The sequence below is a fragment of the Oryctolagus cuniculus genome, chromosome 18 (assembly GCF_964237555.1).
Source record: "Oryctolagus cuniculus chromosome 18, mOryCun1.1, whole genome shotgun sequence".
Lineage (NCBI taxonomy): Eukaryota > Metazoa > Chordata > Mammalia > Lagomorpha > Leporidae > Oryctolagus > Oryctolagus cuniculus.
In genome coordinates this window covers 19126732-19146686 of record NC_091449.1, presented here as the reverse complement: position 1 = coordinate 19146686, position 19955 = coordinate 19126732, and the positions used below count along the sequence as shown (strand labels likewise).

The window sequence follows — 19955 nt, the reverse complement described above, 5'->3', positions numbered from 1 at the left end:
TGGCGTGTCACGGGGCTTGTCGGCCTCAGGAACTGAGTGACGGCTCATCACAACCCCTCTCCGTCTCTGTGTCTCCCCGCCCCGTTTCTCTGGAGACCCCTGACCGATACACCTGCTGATGCTGAATCCTGGGGGAGGGAGACAGCAGTTTTTGCTTCAGCAAACCCTGCGGGTGATTCTAACACCAGTTCCACAGTTCCTTGGTAACTGGTTTGCACTTGGCCCGTTCTGAAGGGGCCTCGCTAGACTGCCTGTTTTACCTCTTCTCTTGTAACACCACCCCAGGTAAAACGCCCGGTCTACTCAGAGGGTCTCCGACATACCATGCTTCAACTTAACGATTTTTAAAATTTTTTGCTTTCCTGATGGCGTGAATTTTGTGTTTTCGTATTTTCCTGGCTGGCAATGTGCTCCTATGTGATGCTGGGTGGTGGCTCACAGCTTCTGTTCAGCCCCACGCTCACAGCGGGAGAAAGGACATTCTCTGTAGCACGCGACAAGCGTGTTGTTAAGCCAAGGTGTTCAGGAGGTTCTGGGCACCAGGTGCATTGTCAACTTAGAATATTTCCAATTTCCAATGGGCACATCAGGACATAAATCGAGGGGTATGTGTGCTAGCTCTTCGAGCCATTGTGTTTTTTTTTTTTTCTGTTTTGTTTTTTAAATATGGAACACTTCACAAATTTGCATGTCATCCTTGCACAGGGGCTATGCTAATCTTCTCTGTATTGTTCCAATTTTAGTATTTGTGAAGCGAGCACAGAGCCATGGTGTGGAAGGAGTCAATTACTCAGTTTCCCAGTGAAGAAATGGGCTGATCTACCTATTGACTTGATGAGGGCCAAACACTGGGAAGTGAGTGGCTAAGACTTTACCCCGAAAGCCTCAGACCAGCTCCAGCGATTTTCTTACAACCCCATGAGAAGCCAAAGGACTTGCTTATGCTCTTTCCCGGTCAGCAGGAGCAGCCATGTGCTGAAAGAACCCGGGAACCCGAGCCGGAGGCGTCTGCCAGCTTGCTGCGGGAGCCCTTCTCGGACAGCGGAGCTGCCTCAGCTCCAGCAAGGCTGTTCTCTGTCTCCCACTTAAATACCCCTGGAACCTGGGGAGTGACGGCTTTGCTGTAGCAGTCACTGCTGGTGAGGATTTGCCTGCCCGTTTGGCCCCGATCTTTGTTCTTCTTCCCCTTGGGGCTGCGTAGACACGTCTTCTGTAAATGGACCGTATCTCGTTCCAGCCCCACAGCCAGCCTTTCTTATCCAGGGTCACACCTTGGAGCCCAGACAGACCTGGACTTGGCCTCTCACCCACCGCTCCCCAGGTGGCCACAACAGTCAGATCTGGGTCAGGCTGACACCAGGAGCCGGGAGCTCCTTCCGGGTCTCCCATGTTGGGGGGGCCCCAAGCACTTGGACCATCCTCCGCTGCTGTTCCAGGAGCATCAGCAGGGAGCTGGGTAGGAAGCAGAGCAGCAGGGACTCAAGCCGCTGCTCTGACATGGGATGCTGGCCTTGCAGGTGGCTGCCACAATGCCAGCCTCTATTATATGGTCTTAAATTTCCAATTTTGGTTAATTTTTCTGGGCTTGACTCCCTGAGTTAGGATCCTTCGTAAGTATGTGTTGCTCGATGCTGGATGTGCTACAATTAGACCTGAGTGGAGTGGGATATTAGCAACCTGTGTAGACTCTATTTCTTTTAATCCCACCCAGATCAATTAGTTGTTTTGGAAACCTTAATGCACCAGAGACTCATAGTAAAGCTCCAGTCGGCTGAAAATCCCAGGATTCTGCTTATGCATCACTACCAAAGTCTCTTAATACATGTCTAATATGTGATTCGCATCTTTTTAAACTTCTACTTACTGTATTTCTTTTAAGCAGGGATACACCTGTATTTCACCTGGATCGATACCATAGAGTTAAGCAATACTTGGTGATTCCTCAGCAATTTTATATCTGTAGTCATATTTTAATGCTCAGCATAAGCTTGGGAGGTACACAAATTACTTTCAGAAGATTGTTGAAAAACGGAATTACAATAGAAGCTTATTTTGGTGTAAAAAATGCTTTTGAGAGCCATGCGACGTTTTTCCGTAATGCGCATTTTCCATGAACATTTTGAAGAGCCTCTCATAGGCACGGATATCAAACTTTTTTTTTCTACCAGAATAAATAGGTCTTTTCATTCTATTTGCCCATGCGCCCTCTCAAGTGCCTTGCAGCCCTCTCGTTACTAGGTTTTGGAAATGGAGGCTACCGTCTGTGATTTGCCCCAGGTCCTGCAGCTCATAAGCCAGCGCTGAAGTCAGGGCTCTTCCCACACCGGGTGGGGGGGGGAGGGAGAGAGAGAGGGAGAGAGGGAGAGGGAGAGAGAGAGATAGAGAGAGAGAGAGAGAGAGAGAGAGAAGAAGGAGAGGGAGAGAGGGAGAGGGAGGGAGAGGGAGGGAGAGGGAGAGAGAGAGAGGGAGAGGGAGAGGGAGAGGGAGAGAGGGAGAGGGAGAGAGAGAGAGAGAGAAGGAGAGAGAGAGGGAGAGGGAAAAGAGAGAGAGAGAGAGAGAGAGAGAGAGAGATCCTGGCTGGGATTTGGGATGCTAGGGAACTGCAGGTTTCAGCCTGGGGTGGGGTGGTAACGTGCTTTAAGCTCCCCCCGACAGATCACAACTTGAAGCCGGGACTCCCCCGTGTCCTCTTTCCAAGTCCGGCTCCTCCTCGGTGTGCCTGGGATTCCCTGGGTACGCGGGGCTTGCTTCACCCTCACCATGCTCTCATCTTACAAGGTTCCTGGGGGCTCTGAGGCATTGCCTTCCCCGGCGCAGCTGCATCCAGTTCTCCACCCCATTCTGCCTTCCCTGTGCTTACAGAAATGCTACAAAACGGGGCCACTCGCTGGAGAGGTTTAGTGTCTTTATTTCAGTCTCCCAGACCAGGTGGCTTTTCCTGCACTAGGCCGGGTCAGCGTTAGACTAGGGGTGCCCAGCCCCTTCCCGGAGGCAGATGAGACCCAGACCTCACCCACCGGTGGGGGATGGGAGAACACAACACTCGAAAATGAGCAGAGCAATGGGTCAGACTGGTACCCTGAACCCCAACCGCATTAGAGGTCGGTCTAAGCCCCCAGCCCTCCCTTCTGGTCCCCTTAGCTCAGGACCTTTTTGGGCTCTTGCTTTTGTTTAGTATTTCCCAACCATCTCTCTCCCGTTGGCTTCCTCCAAGCAGCAGCAGCAGCGAGACCAGCGTCTGGGCGTCATACCCAAGCTTGGGGCGAGATCCTTTAGGCCCCTCCGCTGCCCTTGTCTGGTCATCCCAGCCCCCAGCCCCCTCCCAAGGACTGAATTCAGGTTAACAGCTCCTGAAGCCCTAGCCTGACGGTGCCTCCACGCCTAACCGTTTCTTCTCGTGTCCTTGGGAAGGGATACCAAGCTGGCAAGGGAGCCTTTTACCCAGTCCCCGAGGTGGATCAGGCCCCAGGATTCCCGAAACTGGGACGGGACACCTCCTGCTCCGGCACCCTGGCTGCCCACCCCCTGTGCCCTCCAGGGTGCTGCCGAAGGTCCAGGGAGACCGCTAGTCCGACATGAAGTCCGGAGTCGCCATTCCCTCCGCCCGACTCCCAGCCCTGCCCCCTCTCGTCACCTCTGCCGTCTCTTTGCCCTCGCGTCCCAGGGGCGAGGAGCCCGGGTTCCGGAACAGCCGCAGCCCTTTGCCGAAAGCGCGGCGCACAGCGGCGGAGGAGAAGTAGAACAGCAGAGGGTCCAGGCTGGCGTTGAGCGCGCTGAAGACCACGGCCTCCACCCGCCACGGGGGGCTTTCCTTGAAGTAGAAGCCCACCAGGTGGGAGAAGTTGTAAGGCCCAAAGCACAGCAGGAAGTTGAGAAGCGTCACGACGGCCAGCCCCACGGCCCGGCGCCGCCGCTGCGTCCCCACGTGGGGCTGGGTGAGCATGATCCACACGAAGCGCCAGTAGCAGAAGATGGTGACGGCCATGGGGATGAAGAAGAGGACAAGGCAGAGCTCCAGGCGCACAGGCAGCACCACGTCCAGCTGCTCCTGCGTGAAGTTCTCGTAGCAGGTGATCTCGTTCCGGCTGCCCACCTGCTGGGTGGCGTTCAGGTACTGCACCACGATCACCACGGTGCAGTGACCGAAGGACATGATCCAGGCCACCAGAGCGGCGATCACGCCGTACACGGGCCGGCGGGCGAGCTTGTACTGCACGGGGTAGGCCACTCCCAGGTAGCGCTCCATGCTGATGCCCGCCAGCAGCCACGTGCTGCAGTAGATGCTGCTGTAGAAGCCGAAGCCCGTGAGCGCGCACACGACCTGCGGCAGGTACCAGCGGAAGTTGGACGCGGCCTCCACGATCTTGAAGGGCAGCAACAGCAGCAGCAGCAGGTCGGCCACCGTCAGGCTGAGCAGCAGGATGTGCACGGGGGCCGGCTGCGGCTGGCGCACCCTCTCCACGAAGGCCCGCAGAGCCAGGAGGTTGGCGGGGAGCCCAGTGAGGAAGATGATGATGTAGGCCGTGAGGATCAAGGAACTGTGCAGGTCGAGCCTCATCCTGGAGGAGGATTGGGAGAGAGGGCAGGGTCGGGGCCTGGCCGGGGCCGGGGCCGGGGCCAGGGGCGGGGTAGGGGGGCCCTCCCAGCCGGCGGACCTCCTGGGGATCAGGACGCGCACATCCTCCCTGGTGCTCAGACCGCTGCCCGGGCTCCAGCGCTCTGCCGCTCCCGCCACCTGCCAGAACTGCCCAGAGTAATTATTGACTTTGCCTTGGGCGGGATATTAGGCTGCAGTAATTACGTTTGCCATCCTGTGTCTCTGGGGGAAACCAGCCCTCGGCTGCCTGAGGGAATTCCCCCTGCAGGTTGCCGGGCCTTTCTCCTTGTGCCCTCACAGCTATGGGAAGTTGCTGGTCACAGCGTCCAACTTCGCCGCAGGCTCATTCCAGCTTGGAGACCTGCAGGAGAGAAAGGCGGCAGTGTGAGGGCCGAGCAGAGCTGGAAGGCGGGACTCAGGGGCACCGGCTGCTCTCCCTTCTGTCTCCTGCACCGCACGGAGTCTCCGCTGCTGTGTCCAGCCCTGTCCAACAGCAGCCCCAGGGGACTCTCTGGAAAGACGAAGCCGGGGAAAAGTGGAGAAGGGGAAGGGTGAGCCAGTCCTGTGCTTTGGGGCTTGTCCCTGAAAGCCCTTACAGAGACGTCTAGAAAAGCCCACGGCCACAGCTGTCTGGCCCCTCCTCTTGCTGGGGTGCCTCAGTTTCCACATGTGGCCAGTCCAGGTTCCGCTCCCCGTCTTGGGTGTGAGCCCCCAACTGCAGTGCGTGTGACAGATTCCTCTAGCCCACCCAACCTCTCCCCCGCCCCACGAATTCTGAGCCCACCGTCTCTTTCCAGAGCTCGTGCCCCAAGCTAGCTGCCTTGCCTTGTCTGCCTGCGTTCCAGAGAGATGACTCCGGGGAGTTAGTCCTGAAGGAAAAGTCTGGAAGCTCCTAGCAAGGAGGGACAGAGCCTTAGCCACTGCTGCTGGCTGCTGGCTGCTGGCTGCTGGCTTTATACCAGCCCGTGTCATGTGACCCGAGAGAGGCAGGTCAGCGGTGAACACGCTTCCCTCGCGAACCCAAAGCAGAAGGCCCTGGCTCCTTGGCTCTCTCCCTAGAGATCCTGGCTCTGACTTCCAAGCACAGATTTGTCTCTTCCTAGTTCCTGGTTTTTTCTTTTCAATCACAGGCATTTTCATTTCTCACTTTCCAAGCCAGAGTCTCCTCTTTTCTTTGCTAGGCGATTTCTTCTGTAATTCTACTCTTCTTAGAAAAGAGATTTCCCACTTCCTTTGATGGATTATTATTATTATTTACATTCTATATGATCTCCTGCCCTGTGTCTCCGGCAGACTTCTCTGGGCCTTTCAGTTGGAACAAATTGGCTTTTCCTAGCTTGCGGCTTGTTCTGCTGGAAATAGTGTGGGATGTGGAGTCGGGCAGATGTGGGCCCCGATCCAAGTCCCCTCACGGGGACCTTCGGGTGATCAATTTCCTGAGCTTCAGTTTCCTTTCCAGTGAAGTGAGCCTGGGAACACTGACAGCCAGGATTTCTGTGAGGTCGCCTTTGGCAGGGTGCTTCAAAAAATCCGGGGAGATAAATTAAGATCCATTTATTTTGGTATCAAAAAAAAACCATGGAAAGCCATGCATAATTTTTTTCATAATACACATCTCCGTACACTTTTTGAAGATCCCTTGCATGCACAGATTTCAAAATTTTTCCCACCAAAGCAAAGGTATCCTTGAATTCTACTATCCAAGACCTTTGTGCGGCTGAAGCCCTGGCTCAGTTCAGGATGGTCTGGCCACCTGCTGTGAGAAAGTGTCAGGAATGCAGGTGGCCCTGGGGAGTGGGTCTCGGCTCCACCCCCCCCCCCCCCGCCCCTGTTTGCCCTGTTTGTGCTGGGCCCAAACTCTGAAGCATCTTTGTTTTTTCCCATTATTTCCCCCTCTCTTGTGTGCTCCAGGCTAGAAGTCCTTAAACTCCTTTGTTTTCTTTATTCTGTATTAGAGAGGCAGAGGGAGGTGGGACGGAGTTGGGCGAGGTCTCTCCGTGTCTGGTTCCCTCCCTAAGAGGCCAGCTCTGGCTGCTGTGGGGGTTTGGGACATGAACCAGTGCATGGGAGGTCTCCATCTGCATGCATCCCTCTCTCTTTCTCTGCCTCTCAAAATACTTCTTTTAAAAATTAAACACACTGGCCGGCCCGCAGCTCAATAGGCTAATCCTCTGCCTAGCAGCGCCGGCACACCGGGTTCTAGTCCCGGTCGGGGTGCTGGATTCTGTCCCGGTTGCCCCTCTTCCAGGCCAGCTCTCTGCTGTGGCCCAGGAGTGCAGTGGAGGATGGCCCAAGTGCTTGGGTCCTGCACCCTATGGGAGACCAGGAGAAGCACCTGGCTCCTGCCATCGGATCAGCGCAGTGCGCTGGCTGCAGCGCGCCGGCCGCGGTGGCCATTGGAGGGTGAACCAACGGCAAAGGAAGACCTTTCTCTCTGTCTCTCTCTCACTGTCCACTCTGCCTGTCAAAAAAAAAAAAAAATTAAACACACACCTGAGGAAGCAAGGATAGTCACAACACTGTTTTCTCTTGACTTAGGGGATGGGTCTCTGTTTTATCTATGGCCTGATGCATTTATTTGCGAGGCGGACAAACGCACACACACACACACACACACACACACACACGGTGGGGGACCTTCCAAATACTTGCCAGCTGGGGCTGGGCTAGGCTGAAGCCAGAAGCCTGAACCTCATTTGGAATCTCCCGTGTGGGTGGCAGAGACACAAGCCTTTGTGCCGTCACCGCTGGCTCCCGGGTGGGGATTAGCGGGAGGCCTCAGACTCAGGGACTATGTTGTGCAGCACGCGTGTCCCACATGACATCTCGCTGCACCCAGTGCCTGCCCCGGAATATCTGATCTTTATGTGGAGCATACCCCCTCGCCCCCCGCATTGATTGCCCCTTCATTCATTCATTCATTCTAGCCCAGACCCCAGAGTCCGGAATCTGTGACGTTTAGCTCTTCTTCAGCTTGGCTCTCCTCTGGAATAGGCGAGTTCTGTCTCCTCCGTGTGTCCTTTCCAGAAAAACAGAGGAACTAAGGAAGAGGCTGTTCTCTGTTGCTTGCTACCATATTTATTTGCATCATTTTGCTTTTTCTGATTTCTTACAAACATTCACAAGGATCTGGATTCATTGCGCAATGGAAGTTCACTGGGAAAGAGACACCGAGGAGTGGGCCTGCTTCTTCATCCCCGCCCACCTGTCCAGCCTGCTTTCCCTGCCTCCTGCCTTTCTCCGTCACGGCCAAGGGTCATCTGGGCTGCAGCCCCCTGCCTCCCATGCTCCCGCGGTTACGAAGGTGACGTAGTGAGGGAGTGTCTGACCATGTGACTCATGGTGCCGGCCAGCGTCGCAGGGGAATGCAAGGACAGCCTCTCAGGCTGAACTCGGGGCTGTGCTTCCACAACTGCTGTGTGTTTGGCAATTCTTTTTCTTTTTTTAAGATTTATTTTTTATTTATTTGGAAGGCAAAGTTACAGAGAGAGAGAGAGAGAGAGAGAGAGAGAGGAGAATCCTCCCTCCACTGGTTCACTCCCCAAATGGCTGTAAAGGCCAGAGCTGGGCAGATCCAAAGCCAGGAGCCAGGAGCTTCATCCAGGTTTCCCACGGCCGCAGGGGCCCTAGCACTTGGGCTATCCTATGCTGCTTTCCCAGGTGCATCAGCAGGGAGCTGGATCAGAAGTGGAACAGCCGGGGCTAGAACTGGCTCCCATAGGAGATGTCAGCATTCCAAGTGGCGGCTTACCCAGTTACGCCACATCAGCCCCTTGGCAATTTCTCACATGTTCAGCCTTCTCTTGTCATCATTAAAAAATATATATATAGTATATATAATATATATTATATATATATGATATAAAAAGGAGGTTGAAGCCAGTATCTAAAGTTCTGTATAATCACCGTCCCCACTTCCTATCGCCCAGTCACCCCCCGGTCTACACTGGCGAGGGCTCTGTCCCAATTCTTCCACGCAGTCATCTCTTCCTAAGGTCGGCAGTGTCCACGTGGTGGACATTGTGTCTTCTGTCTGTTTGTTAGCATCCAACCCCATTGCCACATCCTTCCAGTAGCAGCCTCTCACTAGGGCTTCCAGTAGGGGGCGCCCTTGCGGTCTCTGTCCCTTCCCTGTGGTCCTGTTTTCACTTCCTCTGCGGGCCCTTCCCCTCCCTGTGCTCCGGATTTTGGAAGTGAAGTGAGCCTGGGAATACTTCCCTTGGTTCTGGGTTCTGCCCCTCCCTACCCGCTGTGCTCGCTGCCTAGTCTCTTGCACTTACTCGCGCAGCCTCCGATGCTGCCTTCGCGACCCCAGTGCCGCCTCCACCCTGGGTCTCTGAGCTTCCCATGCCCCCGTCCGGCTGCCTGGGGGCCTTGTCATTCGTGAGTTTCCGTGCGTTCCTAGCTGAGCTGGAGGGTCCTCAGCCTTCTTCTAGCGTTGCTGTCTTGGGACACAGGAGCTCTTCCATGCCATCCCTGAGCCATAATCTTAGATTCAACCTAAAGTCAACCGTAGTCCGGTCTTCTCCCCAAGCCGCAGGACATGGTCCCAGGTAAGCACCTACAGGGTCCACCCACCTTGCTCCATCTCCACCAGCCCGTCTCCGCGGAAGCCCTCACCAGCCACTGCCAGCACTTTATTTGAGAGATAGATTTACAGACAGTGAGAAGGAAAGACAGAGAGAAAGGTCTTCTATCCACTGGTTCACTCCTCAAATGGCCACAAAGGCTGGAGCCAAGCTGATCTGAAGCCAGGAGCCAGAGAGAGAAAGAGAGAGAGAGAGAGAGAGAGAGAGAGAGAGAGAGAGATCCTCCATCTGCTAGAGGATCTAAACGCCCTCATCAGCTGGGGGTGGGTCAAGCCGAAGTCGGAGCCCAGAGCTCCGTCTAGGTCTCCCCTGTGGTGGCAAGGACTAGAGAGCTGCTGTCTCCCAGATGCGCCCCAGCTGGAAGCTGGAGTCAGAAGTAGAGGCGGGACCTGAGCCAGGTGCTCGACGTGGGGGCGGGCCTACCCAAGCAGTCCCTTGATCATTGCACCAAACACCTGCCCCTCACAGCATCTTGGTTTTTTCTTCTTTTTTTTTTTATTTCACGTTTGATGCACTCATTTGCCCGCTGATGGACATTTGGCTTTTGTTTTCTGAGTTAGCCTGGGCGGTGTGAATGGAGCTGTTAGGAATGTAGATCTTCGTGTGGCTATGTCTTCAGTTCTCCCCCGCAGGACGTACTCACTGGGCTGCACAGTTAACGTTGTGTTTAACTTCTTAGGGAATTGCTAGCTTTCCCGAGTGCCTGGGCTGCTTCAGTCCCCCCCCCCTCCCCCAGCAACGTCTGAGCCTTCCAGCTGCTCCACGCCCTCGCCATTCCTTTTGCTGATCTTAAACGTTAGACATTCTGCATAGCATGCCGGGACATCTCCCTTCGGTCTTAATTTACATTTTCCTGATGCATGTTGATGCTGACCATCTTTTCAAGTAATATTGGTCTTTTATGCGTCTTTTTCATAGTTTTTTAAAAAAGATTTTATTTATTATCTATTTGAGAGGTAGTGTTACAGACAGAGAGGGAAACAGGCAGAAAGATCTTCTATCTGCTGGTTCACTCCCCAGATGGCCACAAAGGCTAGAGCTGAGTTGATCTAAAGCCAGGAGCTTCTTCCCAGTCTCCCACACAGATGCAGGGGTCCAAGGACTTGGGCCATCTTCCACTGCTTTCCCAGGCACATTAGCAGGGAGATGGATCAGAAGTGGAACAGCCGGAACTAGAACAGATGCCTCATGGGATGCCAGCATCACAGGCAGCAGCTTCACCAGCTTTGCCACAATGCCAGCCCCTGAAAATTCTTTATTATATTCTGGGCACTAGTCTTATGTCAGGAGTATATATTACAAATATTTTCTCCCAGGCCAAGACTTGTCTTTTTGATTTCTTAATTGTCTCTAGAAGAACAAAAGTCTTGAATTTTTATAAAATCCGGTTTGTGTGATGTCTCTCCTATAGTTCGTGTTTTACGTCCTGAGAAGCCTTTGCCCAGCTGTTCAGTTGTTCCAGACTTTCGCCTCCCTTTTGAGTTGCTGTGGCATCCACTGGAAACCCACTGATGGCTGAGTGTGCTCTTTCTGGACCCCTGTTCTCCGGTGTCTCTGTCTCTTCTTCCACTGTGCTATGGTTTGCATAGGGTTTCACTGTGTTTCCCAACAGTTCATGAGTTGAGAGTTTGCTCCCAATATGGAGAGGTTGGGAGGTGGTATAACCTGTAAGAAGTATAACCCTGGGGCCAGTGCAGTGGTGTAGCAGGTAAAGCTGCCGCCTGCGATGCTGGCATCCCATATGGCTGCTGGTTCAAGTCCCAGCTGCTCCATTTCTGATCCAGCTCCCTGCTAATGCAGCTTAGAATGGTCCATGCCCTTGAGCCCCTGCATCCACGTGGGAGACCCAGATGAGGCTCCTGGCTCCTGGCTTCAGCCTGGCCCAGCCCCAACTGTTGTGGCCATTTGGGAAGTGAACCAGCAAATGGAAAATCTCTCTGTGTCTCTCCCTGTTTCTATCTGTAACTCTGACTTTCAAATAAATAAATACATCTCTTTTAATTTTTTTTGGACAGGCAGAGTGGACAGTGAGAGAGAGAGACAGAGAGAAAGGTCTTCCTTTGCCGTTGGTTCACCCTCCAATGGCCGCCACGACACGCGCGCTGCGGCCAGTGCACCATGCTGATCCGATGGCAGGAGCCAGGTGCTTCTCCTGGTCTCCCATGGGGTGCAGGGCCCAAGTACTTGGGCCATCCTCTACTGCACTCCCGGGCCACAGCAGAGAGCTGGCCTGGAAGGGCAACCGGGACAGAATCCGGCGCCCCAACCAGGACTAGAACCCGGTGTGCCGGCGCCGCAAGGCGGAGGATTAGCCTAGTGAGCCGCGGCGCCGGCCCGGCCTACATCTCTTTTCTTTTCTTTTCTTTTCTTTTCTTTCTTTCTTTCTTTCTTTCTTTCTTTCTTTCTTTCTTTCTTTCTTTCTTTCTTTCTTTCTTTCTTTCTTTCTTTCTTTTTTTTTGACAGGCAGAGTGGAGAGTGAGAGAGAGAGACAGAGAGAAAGGTCTTCCTTTTGCCGTTGGTTCACCCTCAAATGGCCACCACCGCTGGCGCACTGCGGCCGGCATACCACACTGATCCGAAGCCAGGAGCCAGGTACTTCTCCTGGTCTCCTATGGGGTGCAGGGCCCAAGCACTTGGGCCATCCTCCACTGCCTTCCCGGGCCACAGCAGAGAGCTGGCCTGGAAGAGGGGCAACCGGGACAGAATCCGGCACCCTGACTGGGACTAGAACCCGGTGTGCCGGCACCGCAAGGTGGAGGATTAGCCTAGTGAGCCGCATGGCCTATATCTCTTTTAAAAAGATTTATTTTATTCATTAGAAAATCAGAGTTACACAGAGAGAGAGAGGGAGGGGACACAGAGAGAGAGGTCTTCCATCCGCTGGTTCACTCCCCAGCTGCAACGGCTGGAGCTGTGCCAGTCTGAAGCCAGGAGCCAGGAGCTTCTTCAGGGTCTTCCACGTGGGTGCAGGGGCCCAGGGATGTAGGCCATCTTCTACTGCTTTCCCAGGCCATAGCAGAGAGCTTGATCAGAAGTGGAGCAGCCAGGTCTCAAACCGGTGCCCATATGGGATGCTGGCGCTTCAGGCCAGGGCATTAACCTGCTGTTAATGCTGTTAGCCAGCCCCTAAAATAAATCTTAAAAAAAAAAAAAAAGAGGTATAACCTTTAATAGTTCTCTTGGACATTTTTCTTTCTTTCTTTTTTTTATTTCTTGACAAGCAGAGTGGACAGTGAGAGAGAGAGAGAGAGAGAGAGAAAGGTCTTCCTTTTGCCGTTGGTTCACCCTTCAATGGCTGCCACAGCCGGCGCGCTGCGGCCAGCGCACCGCACTAATCGTATGGCAGGAGCCAGGTGCTTCTCCTGGTCTCCCATGGGGTGCAGGGCCCAAGCACTTGGGCCATCCTCCACTGCACTCCCTGGCCACAGCAGAGAGCTGGCCTGGAAGAGGGGCAACCGGGACAGAATCTGGTGCCCCGACCGGGACTAGAACCCGGTGTGTCGGTGCCGCAAGGCAGAGGATTAGCCTAGTGAGCCGCGGCACCGGCGGGACATTTTTCTAATTAATACAAAGTAATTAGGTTCTGGAAGTGCTACCCTTAGAAAGGATTAATGTGGTTCTCACAGGACCCTGTTAGTTCCCACGTGAGGGGTTTGTTATCAAAGAGCAAGACTGGTCCCTCTCCACTCTTCGGCTTCCAGTCTCACCGTGTCATCTCTTTCCCATGTGACTGCACCATTGTCCTGCCTGCTGCCAGGAGGCCCTCACTAGGGGTCTAACAAGTGGGACTCCAAATCTTGGATTTTCAGATTTCAAAACTGTGGGCTAAATAAACCCCTGCTCTTTATTGCTGCCTCAGTGTCCGTCGTTACATCAACGGACAATGGACCGATACACACCATTTCCACCCCATCTGGACAACTGTGGCTTTAGAACACATCTGGAAATCACACGGGGTAAGTCTTCCAGCTCTGTTCTTCCTTTCTAAAATTGCTTTGGCTCTTCTCAGTCCTTTGAATTTCTGTGCAAATGGTACAATCGAGTCCTACAAAAAAAATTGCTGGAATCGTGATTGGAATAACACCGACTCCACAGGGCAGCTGGAGGCCACCAGCACCGGGCACCAGTGAGGCTTCTAGTGTATGAACATGGTGTAGTTTTCCATGTACCAAGGTCTTCAGCGTCTCTCGGCACTGCGTTCTCATTTTCGGCATAGAGGTCTCGCATGTCTTAAGTTGACCCTGAAGTGCTTTGGAAGCTGATGCAAATTTATTTGACTTTATTTTCCATTTTTATTGCGTTCATGGTGTCTGGCGCTGTTGCTTCGCAGTACACATCTCAGGTTGTGGTGACACATGTGTTGGTGTGAGGACTTGCTGGCCGTGACCTCCACCTCCCTTGTGAGGGTCTTTCTGCCCTCCATCGCGTGCGTCCCAATGTGTGACACGTGTTCGGCACGTGGTAACGCTTTCCCAGATGATCAGAGAATGAACAAAAGGAAGGATTATGATGGAGGGGTGGCAGTGTCACGGCGCTGAGACGTTTGCTCTCGGGTGCCTCACTCACCTTCCTCCAGAGCCTGAGAAGAAATCTCAGCCAGCAAACGCCTGGGGACTCCCTTGGGGATGAAGACGCCCAGCCAAAGCCACAGGGCTCTCTCCTCGTGGTCAGTGTCGACAATTCAAGCTAACAGACGGCTTCACTGTACAGACCTCCGTGGCAATTGCGGAGAAGGTAAAGATAAAAACCAGGGACCGGCGCTGTGGCGTAGCAGGTAAAGCTGCCACCTCCTGCAGTGCTGGCATCCCATATGGGTGCTGGTTCAAGTCCCGGCTGCTCCACTTCTGACCCAGCTCTCTGCTGTGGCCTGGAAAAGCAGTAGAGGATGGCCCAAGTCCTTGGGCCCCTGCACCTGCATGAGAGACCCGGAAGAAGCTCCTGGTTCCTGGCTTCGGGTCAGCACTGCTCTGGCCGTTGCAGCCAATCAGGGAGTGAACCAGCAGATGGAAGACCTCTCTCTCTCTGCCTCTCCTTCCCTCTCTGTGTGACACTTTCAAATAAATAAATAAACCTTTAGACAAAGGTAAAAACTATTTTAAGTGAAGAGGAATGAAGGATTTCGCCCATTGCGGTACTTGCAATAAATGAAGAACTATTGTTCCATCTGCTGGTTCATTCATTCACTCAGCAAATCCAGATCTGCTCCCTAGAGTGTGCCGGGAGCTGTGCCAATCACTGGAGATATCAACAAGTGAAGCGCTGTAGGATGCCAGAGCAAATGGAGCCCTTCTAGGGAATCAGAGGCCAGTACGTCCAAATAGACTCGGGGATTTCTTCGCTCGCCTCTGCCGGCCCAGTTCATTGGCTGCCATGAGCCCGTGCGGTGGTCTCACAGGGGCCTCTCATTCCGCTGCAAAGGGGACAGCTCGTGGCCTCCCAGATGGCATCTCCTCTCCCGTGGCCAGTGGTCCGGCCTTTCCTCTCATTCACATGGTAGGGCCCTCCATTCTGCAGCCTTTGTGGGGGCCAGCCCCGGTGCTGCTGCACCACTGACCACGAGAAACAACAGGAGGCGTCTCCGGGCTATGGTCTGGGGAGCTCTCTCCAGAGCCTGTCTCTGTTGGCCTCCGTATGGGCCCCCCGGGGGGCTGTCGCCACCCACTGCTGGTCACCACAGCCCAGCCTCCCTCTGCAGGGCCCTTTCCTTCCTCCTTCCGCTCTCTGCCCACCTGCTTACTGGTACCAGACTCTACCTCTGGCCGATAATCCCAGCCGTGGTGGCTGATAGTGATCCCCCCACTACCACCACCAAAGATATCCCATCTCCTAATCCGCACTGCGAAATGGACCTGCTTGCAGGTGGGATTAAGAACCTTGAGGGGCAGGCATTTGGCCCAATGGTTGACTTTGATTGAGATGCTTGCGACCTATTTTGGAGCTCGTGGGTGCAATACCTGGCTCTGGCTTGTTAATGCAGACGCTGGGAGACGAGTAATGGCTCAAGTAGTTGGGTCTCTGCCACCCATGTGGGAAAGAGACTTGAGTCCCTGGCTCCTGCCCTCAGCCTACCCCAGCCTCATCTGCTGTGGAAATGGATCAGTGAATGGGAGATCTCTCCCTCCCTCCCTCTCTGAAATAAATAAAACTTGGAGAAAAAAAAAAAAGCTCCTTGAGATGCGGAGTGTTTGAGTTGGCCCCAGTAAAATCACAGACGTCCTCGCGAGGAGGAGGCAGAGAGCGAGTTCAGACAGACGAGGAGACGGCGATGTGACCACAGAGAGAGAGACTGCAGTGATGTGGCCGCAAGCCAAAGAGTGCCGGGGGTCACCGGAAACCGGAAGAGGCAGGGAACGGATTTGCCTGTAGCTGTTCTGCTGAGCGCCCTGGCTGAACCTGTCCTCCTTGATGCTGGCACAGCCCCAAAAGTGACAGCAAGGGAGTTCCTACTGGGGAGTTCCCCAAAATGTCCGGGCCAGCTGGGGTTCTAAAGAAAGAAGTACTATTGGTGTCTGGGAATGCTCAAGGCCCCAGCTTGGGTTCAGTCCCACAGGGGCTGCATGCCAAGGCCCTTTGTCCTACTTGTTCAGAACAGGCAAAAAAATAAAAAATAAAAAAAGGAGGGACACGGGGGACCCCACATTGAGACTTCAGCCCAGTGGCCCTGGTGTTGGACTCGTGGCCTCCAGAATGTTCGAGAATCACTCTCTGTTGTTTTCAGCCACCACATTGGCGGCAGTCGCTCCCAACAGATATAGGAAGTCGATATGCCAGCCGAAATCCACTGCCCGTTCTGCCCGCGTGTCAGGTACCGAGCCAGAGCCCTACAAAGAGGAACTCGTTGCTCGTCATTGGCTAGAAGGCACACCCTGGTAAACAGAGAAGCTGGACCCTGAACTTGGAGCCCCGGCTGTTGGGCTGTGGGGCCCATGGTCCTCACCTCTGCACTGGCTCCCCACTGTGCCGTGACCGCCTTCTCTCGCAGCCCCGGAGGTCCCGAGAGTCTGAGAGAGCAGGAGCCGAGGGACCGGGTAAGGGCGTGCGATCGTGCCAACTGCTTCCCCCAGCGAATGGCTGCCGGGCTGCCAGGGGCCTCCACTTTCCCCGGACGCCACAAGGGCACGACCTTGAGCCCCTGTCTCCCAGGATCCAGGCAGCCCTCTGCCTTTCACGAGTTTGGGCTCCTGCTCTAAGCCTGATGTTGGGCTCTTTCCTCTGGGGCTCCCTCCCTCTCTTTAAACATTTTAGATACACAGGAAGCAGAGGGTAAATGCCTTTTGCTGTTTCTCTACTGCATTTTCGGTGTGAGCATTTGCAGTTTCTGTGCATGTTTATAAGGGGTCTGGGTGATTGTGACACAGAACTGGACGCTTGGCTGCAGGGCTGGCCCTTGTCCCTGACCCCTTCTTCCTCTGTCCACGCAGGGCTGACCTTCAGATCTGGAGCAAGGATGAAAGGCAACCCCACTCCAATCCCAGGCTGGCCCACCAGGTAGCCTCCAGGGCTCATGCCTGGCGGGGGAAGGACGGAAGGCGGCTGCTTGTGCCCATGGCTTTCCTTTCCCTTGAACTTGACCTTGACCTTGAGGAGGGGGGAGTTCTGGGCGTGGCGTTGGATGGGTTTGCAGGCAGGGCCTGGCTGTTCCTGGCAATGGTGAGCCGGGGGGGGGGGGGAGGGCAGAGCTGCTGGCTCTGTATTCCCTGTCCCAACCCAGCCTTCGCTGTGGCTCCCTCCCATTGCCCACTCTGTCACCCACATGGCTGGTGTCCCCAGAGTGAGCAGGGGGCCGTGAGACGGGGGCATGCAGATGGAGCTTTAGTTTTGGAGGGGTCTTTGCATGCCTGTTTTTCTTCTTTGGGGCCTCACTAATCATGATATGAAGCCACAGGGAGTTAGGACCGAAGCCTCCCGCTGACTCTGAACGTCTTTGCCATTAACAGAGACGGAAGCCTTGGATCTCAGCTGGGAATTACCAAGTGTGCCTGAACACCCAGCTGTCAGAGGCTCCAACACATGGACTGGTTTTCCTTGTGTAACAAGAGGGAACCAGGCAGCCCCAGGGCAGGGCAGCTTCCCGGGAACAGCCCCCAACCCAGGCCCCTCACAGCCGTCTGCTCTGCCGTGCCTGGATTCTAGCATTGCGTCATGGTTAGAAGCAGCGTGCACACTCCGAGTGGAAAAACGGGGCAGACAGACAGCAAGAGACACATGAGACCTTCCTTTATCCCCACCCCACCGCCCCATTTTAAAACTAAACTGCGAAAGGCAGAAGGACGCCAGGGAGAGAGACACATAGAGAGAGGGCTTCCATCAGCTGGGTCACTCCCCAGTGGCTGCAATGGCCAGGGCTGGGCCAGGCGGAAGCCAGGAGCCAGGAGCTCCGTTCAAGTCTCCCAGGTGTGTAGCAGAGGTCCAGGTACCTTGGGCAATCACCCGCTGCTTTTCCAGGTGCATTGTCAGGGGACTGGATGGGAAGGTCAGCAGCAGGGACCAAATGGGATGCCAGTGTCGCAGGCGGTGGCTTAACCCACTGCCACAATGCGCGCCCCGCCCCTCCTTGTAATTGGGATAAATGTAGCTCTTCTAGAAGCCCTACCTGGCTGACTTTTGCTTTCTTCCCACCAGGTGTTAACACCAGGCCTCGTGACAGCTCCCAGCTGCAAAGAAGTCAGAAAGTGAATATTCACGGGGCACTCCCTCAGCTTGGCAAGACTGAGGTTCTGCCGGTAATGGAAATTGGTAGTGAAATTATGCAAGGGTTGATTAGCAAATGCAGGGAACAAAAATCCTGAACTTTCTCTGGGGTGGCATTCGAAGGCGTGCAATTATAGAGAGGGGCTTTATCCATGTGTTCCTCGTGTGTGACATATGAGGATGCTTCCAAAGCTTAGGGAGGAGCGGGGATTTGGCCTAGGGATGAAGACGCCACGTCCCATGTCAGAGTGCTCACGTTCCAGTCCCGGCTCCAGCTCCTGGCTCCAGCTTCCTGCTAATGCAGCCCCTGAGAGGCAGTGAGGATGGCTCGAGTCATTGGGTTCCTGCCACCCCCATGGAAGGCCTGGATTGAGTTCCTGGCTCCTGGCTCCCGCTCCAGCCCAGCTCTTTTTTTTTTCTTTAAAGATTTATCTATTTATTTGAAAGGCAGAGTTACACACAGAGAGAAGGAGAGGCAGAGAGAGAGAGAGAGAGGCACACAAAGAGAGAGAGAGGTCTTCCATCTGCTGGTTCACTCCCTAAATCGCTGCAACGGCCGGAGCTTCGCCTATCTGAAGCCAGGAGCCAGGAGCTTCTTCCAGGTCTCCCACATGGGTGCAGGGGCCCAAGGACTTGAGCCATCTTCTACTGCTATCCCAGGCCATAGCAGAGAGCTGGATTGGAAGTGGAGCAGATGAGACTAGAACCGGTGCCCATATGGGATGCCAGCACTGCATGCAGCAGCTTTATACGCTACGCCACAGCGTCGGTCCCAGCCCAGTTCTTGTAGTCACTGGTGTTTGAGGGGAGTGACCAGCAGATGGGAGCTCTCGGTCTCCACCTTTTTCCCTCTGTGTGTGCCTCAAAAAATAATAATAATAAAATAAAAATATTTTAAATTGTTTTTTAAGTTTGTGGGACAAGCGTTAAAAGATCATTTTTTTTTGGTACAAGGCAATATGGAAGTCCATGCATAGCTTTTCCCTAGCACACATTTGCCATGAACTATTGGAAGGACCATTGTACGTACAACAGAGTGGTCGTCTTAGGGGTGCAGAGGGAGAAATGTCACCATGTCCAGACACGTGTGTGACCACTGCCCAGGCGGACAGAGAAGCCATTCCCAGCACCCCGGCAGCCCCTCTGTGCCCCGCTCCCGTTCCCAGGGTAGCCACTGTCCCGACTTCCACCCCTTATGGGGGGCTGTTAGCCATCACCAGGGTTAGAGGAAAGCAGATGATGGATGGAGGGGAACGAAAGGGAAGAAGAAAGCCAGGTTCTGCTGGCCTCCCTAGCTCTCCGTGAAGCTATTTTTTTTTTTTTTTTGGACAGGCAGAGTGGACAGTGAGAGAGAGAGAGAGAGAGAGAAAGGTCTTCCTTTTCTGTTGGTTCACCCTCCAATGGCCGCCACGGCTGGCGCGCTGCGGCCAGCGCACCACACTGATCCAATGGCAGGAGCCAGGTACTTATCCTGGTCTCCCATGGGGTGCAGGGCCCAAGCACTTAGGCCATCCTCCACTGCACTCCCTGGCCACAGCAGAGAGCTGGCCTGGAAGGGGGGCAACCAGGACAGAATCCGGCACCCCGACCGGGACTAGAACCCGGTGTGCCGGCGCCGCAAGGCAGAGGATTAGCCTAGTGAGCCACGGCGCCGGCCATCCACGAAGCTGTTCTAAGCCCATGTGAACAACCACGTGGGAGACCCAGATGGAGGAAGTTAAACATCCTCACAAACCAAAGGTGGAAACCTCACTTGGCTATAATGTCTACTGTGGCCTCCAGCCAGTGAGCACTGGGTCCTGCAGCCGTAAGTAGCCATGCTGCCGACAGCACAGGGCTCTGGCTTCTGTCCCACAGAAGCCGCCTGGAGGCCTGCAGGCCCTGGGAGCCCAGGGCAGGAAGGCCGCCGAAACCCATCTGCCTTCTGGGTCCCTGCTGTGCCAACAGGGCAGCCCTTGCCCTTCTAATGTGGAAGCTGGAGCTCCAGCCATCACATCTGTGTTCCTGGCAGCAGAATGGAAGAAGACGAAAGCGAGGAGCCACCCCTTCTCAAGAGAGGAAACTTTGCAGCCACACAA

General features: G+C 54.5%; 1 protein-coding gene, 1 long non-coding RNA gene and 1 pseudogene across 3 annotated transcripts; 1 reads left to right on the top strand and 2 right to left on the bottom strand.

Annotated features, from left to right (window-relative positions):
- Window positions 1–660: 660 nt before the first annotated feature.
- On the bottom strand, window positions 661–761 carry LOC127488180 (U6 spliceosomal RNA; annotated as a pseudogene).
- A 2123-nt stretch (window positions 762–2884) lies between these two features.
- Window positions 2885–5573, bottom strand: FFAR2 (free fatty acid receptor 2). 2 transcript variants are annotated; one of them, XM_070063623.1, is made up of 3 exons: window positions 5423–5573; window positions 4656–4958; window positions 2885–4559 (listed from the first exon to the last, which is right to left on the bottom strand). In XM_070063623.1, exon 3 carries the CDS (start codon window positions 4556–4558, stop codon window positions 3566–3568), a length of 993 nt encoding a protein of 330 aa, XP_069919724.1. In that variant the 5' UTR covers window position 4559; window positions 4656–4958; window positions 5423–5573; the 3' UTR covers window positions 2885–3565. The 2 variants fall into 2 exon arrangements, with proteins under 2 accessions (XP_069919724.1, XP_069919725.1); XM_070063624.1 differs by having other exon boundaries at window positions 4802–4958.
- A 7199-nt stretch (window positions 5574–12772) lies between these two features.
- Window positions 12773–18732, top strand: LOC138846669 (uncharacterized). Its single transcript, XR_011384204.1, has 3 exons — window positions 12773–13142; window positions 16608–16674; window positions 17809–18732. It is a non-coding gene; the product is annotated as an uncharacterized lncRNA (long non-coding RNA).
- Window positions 18733–19955: the final 1223 nt, after the last annotated feature.

Excerpts from the sequence above, each read along its gene's own strand:
- FFAR2 (XM_070063623.1), bottom strand. The coding sequence starts at position 4,558 with ATGAGGCTCGACCTGCACAGTTCCTTGATCCTCACGGCCTACATCATC.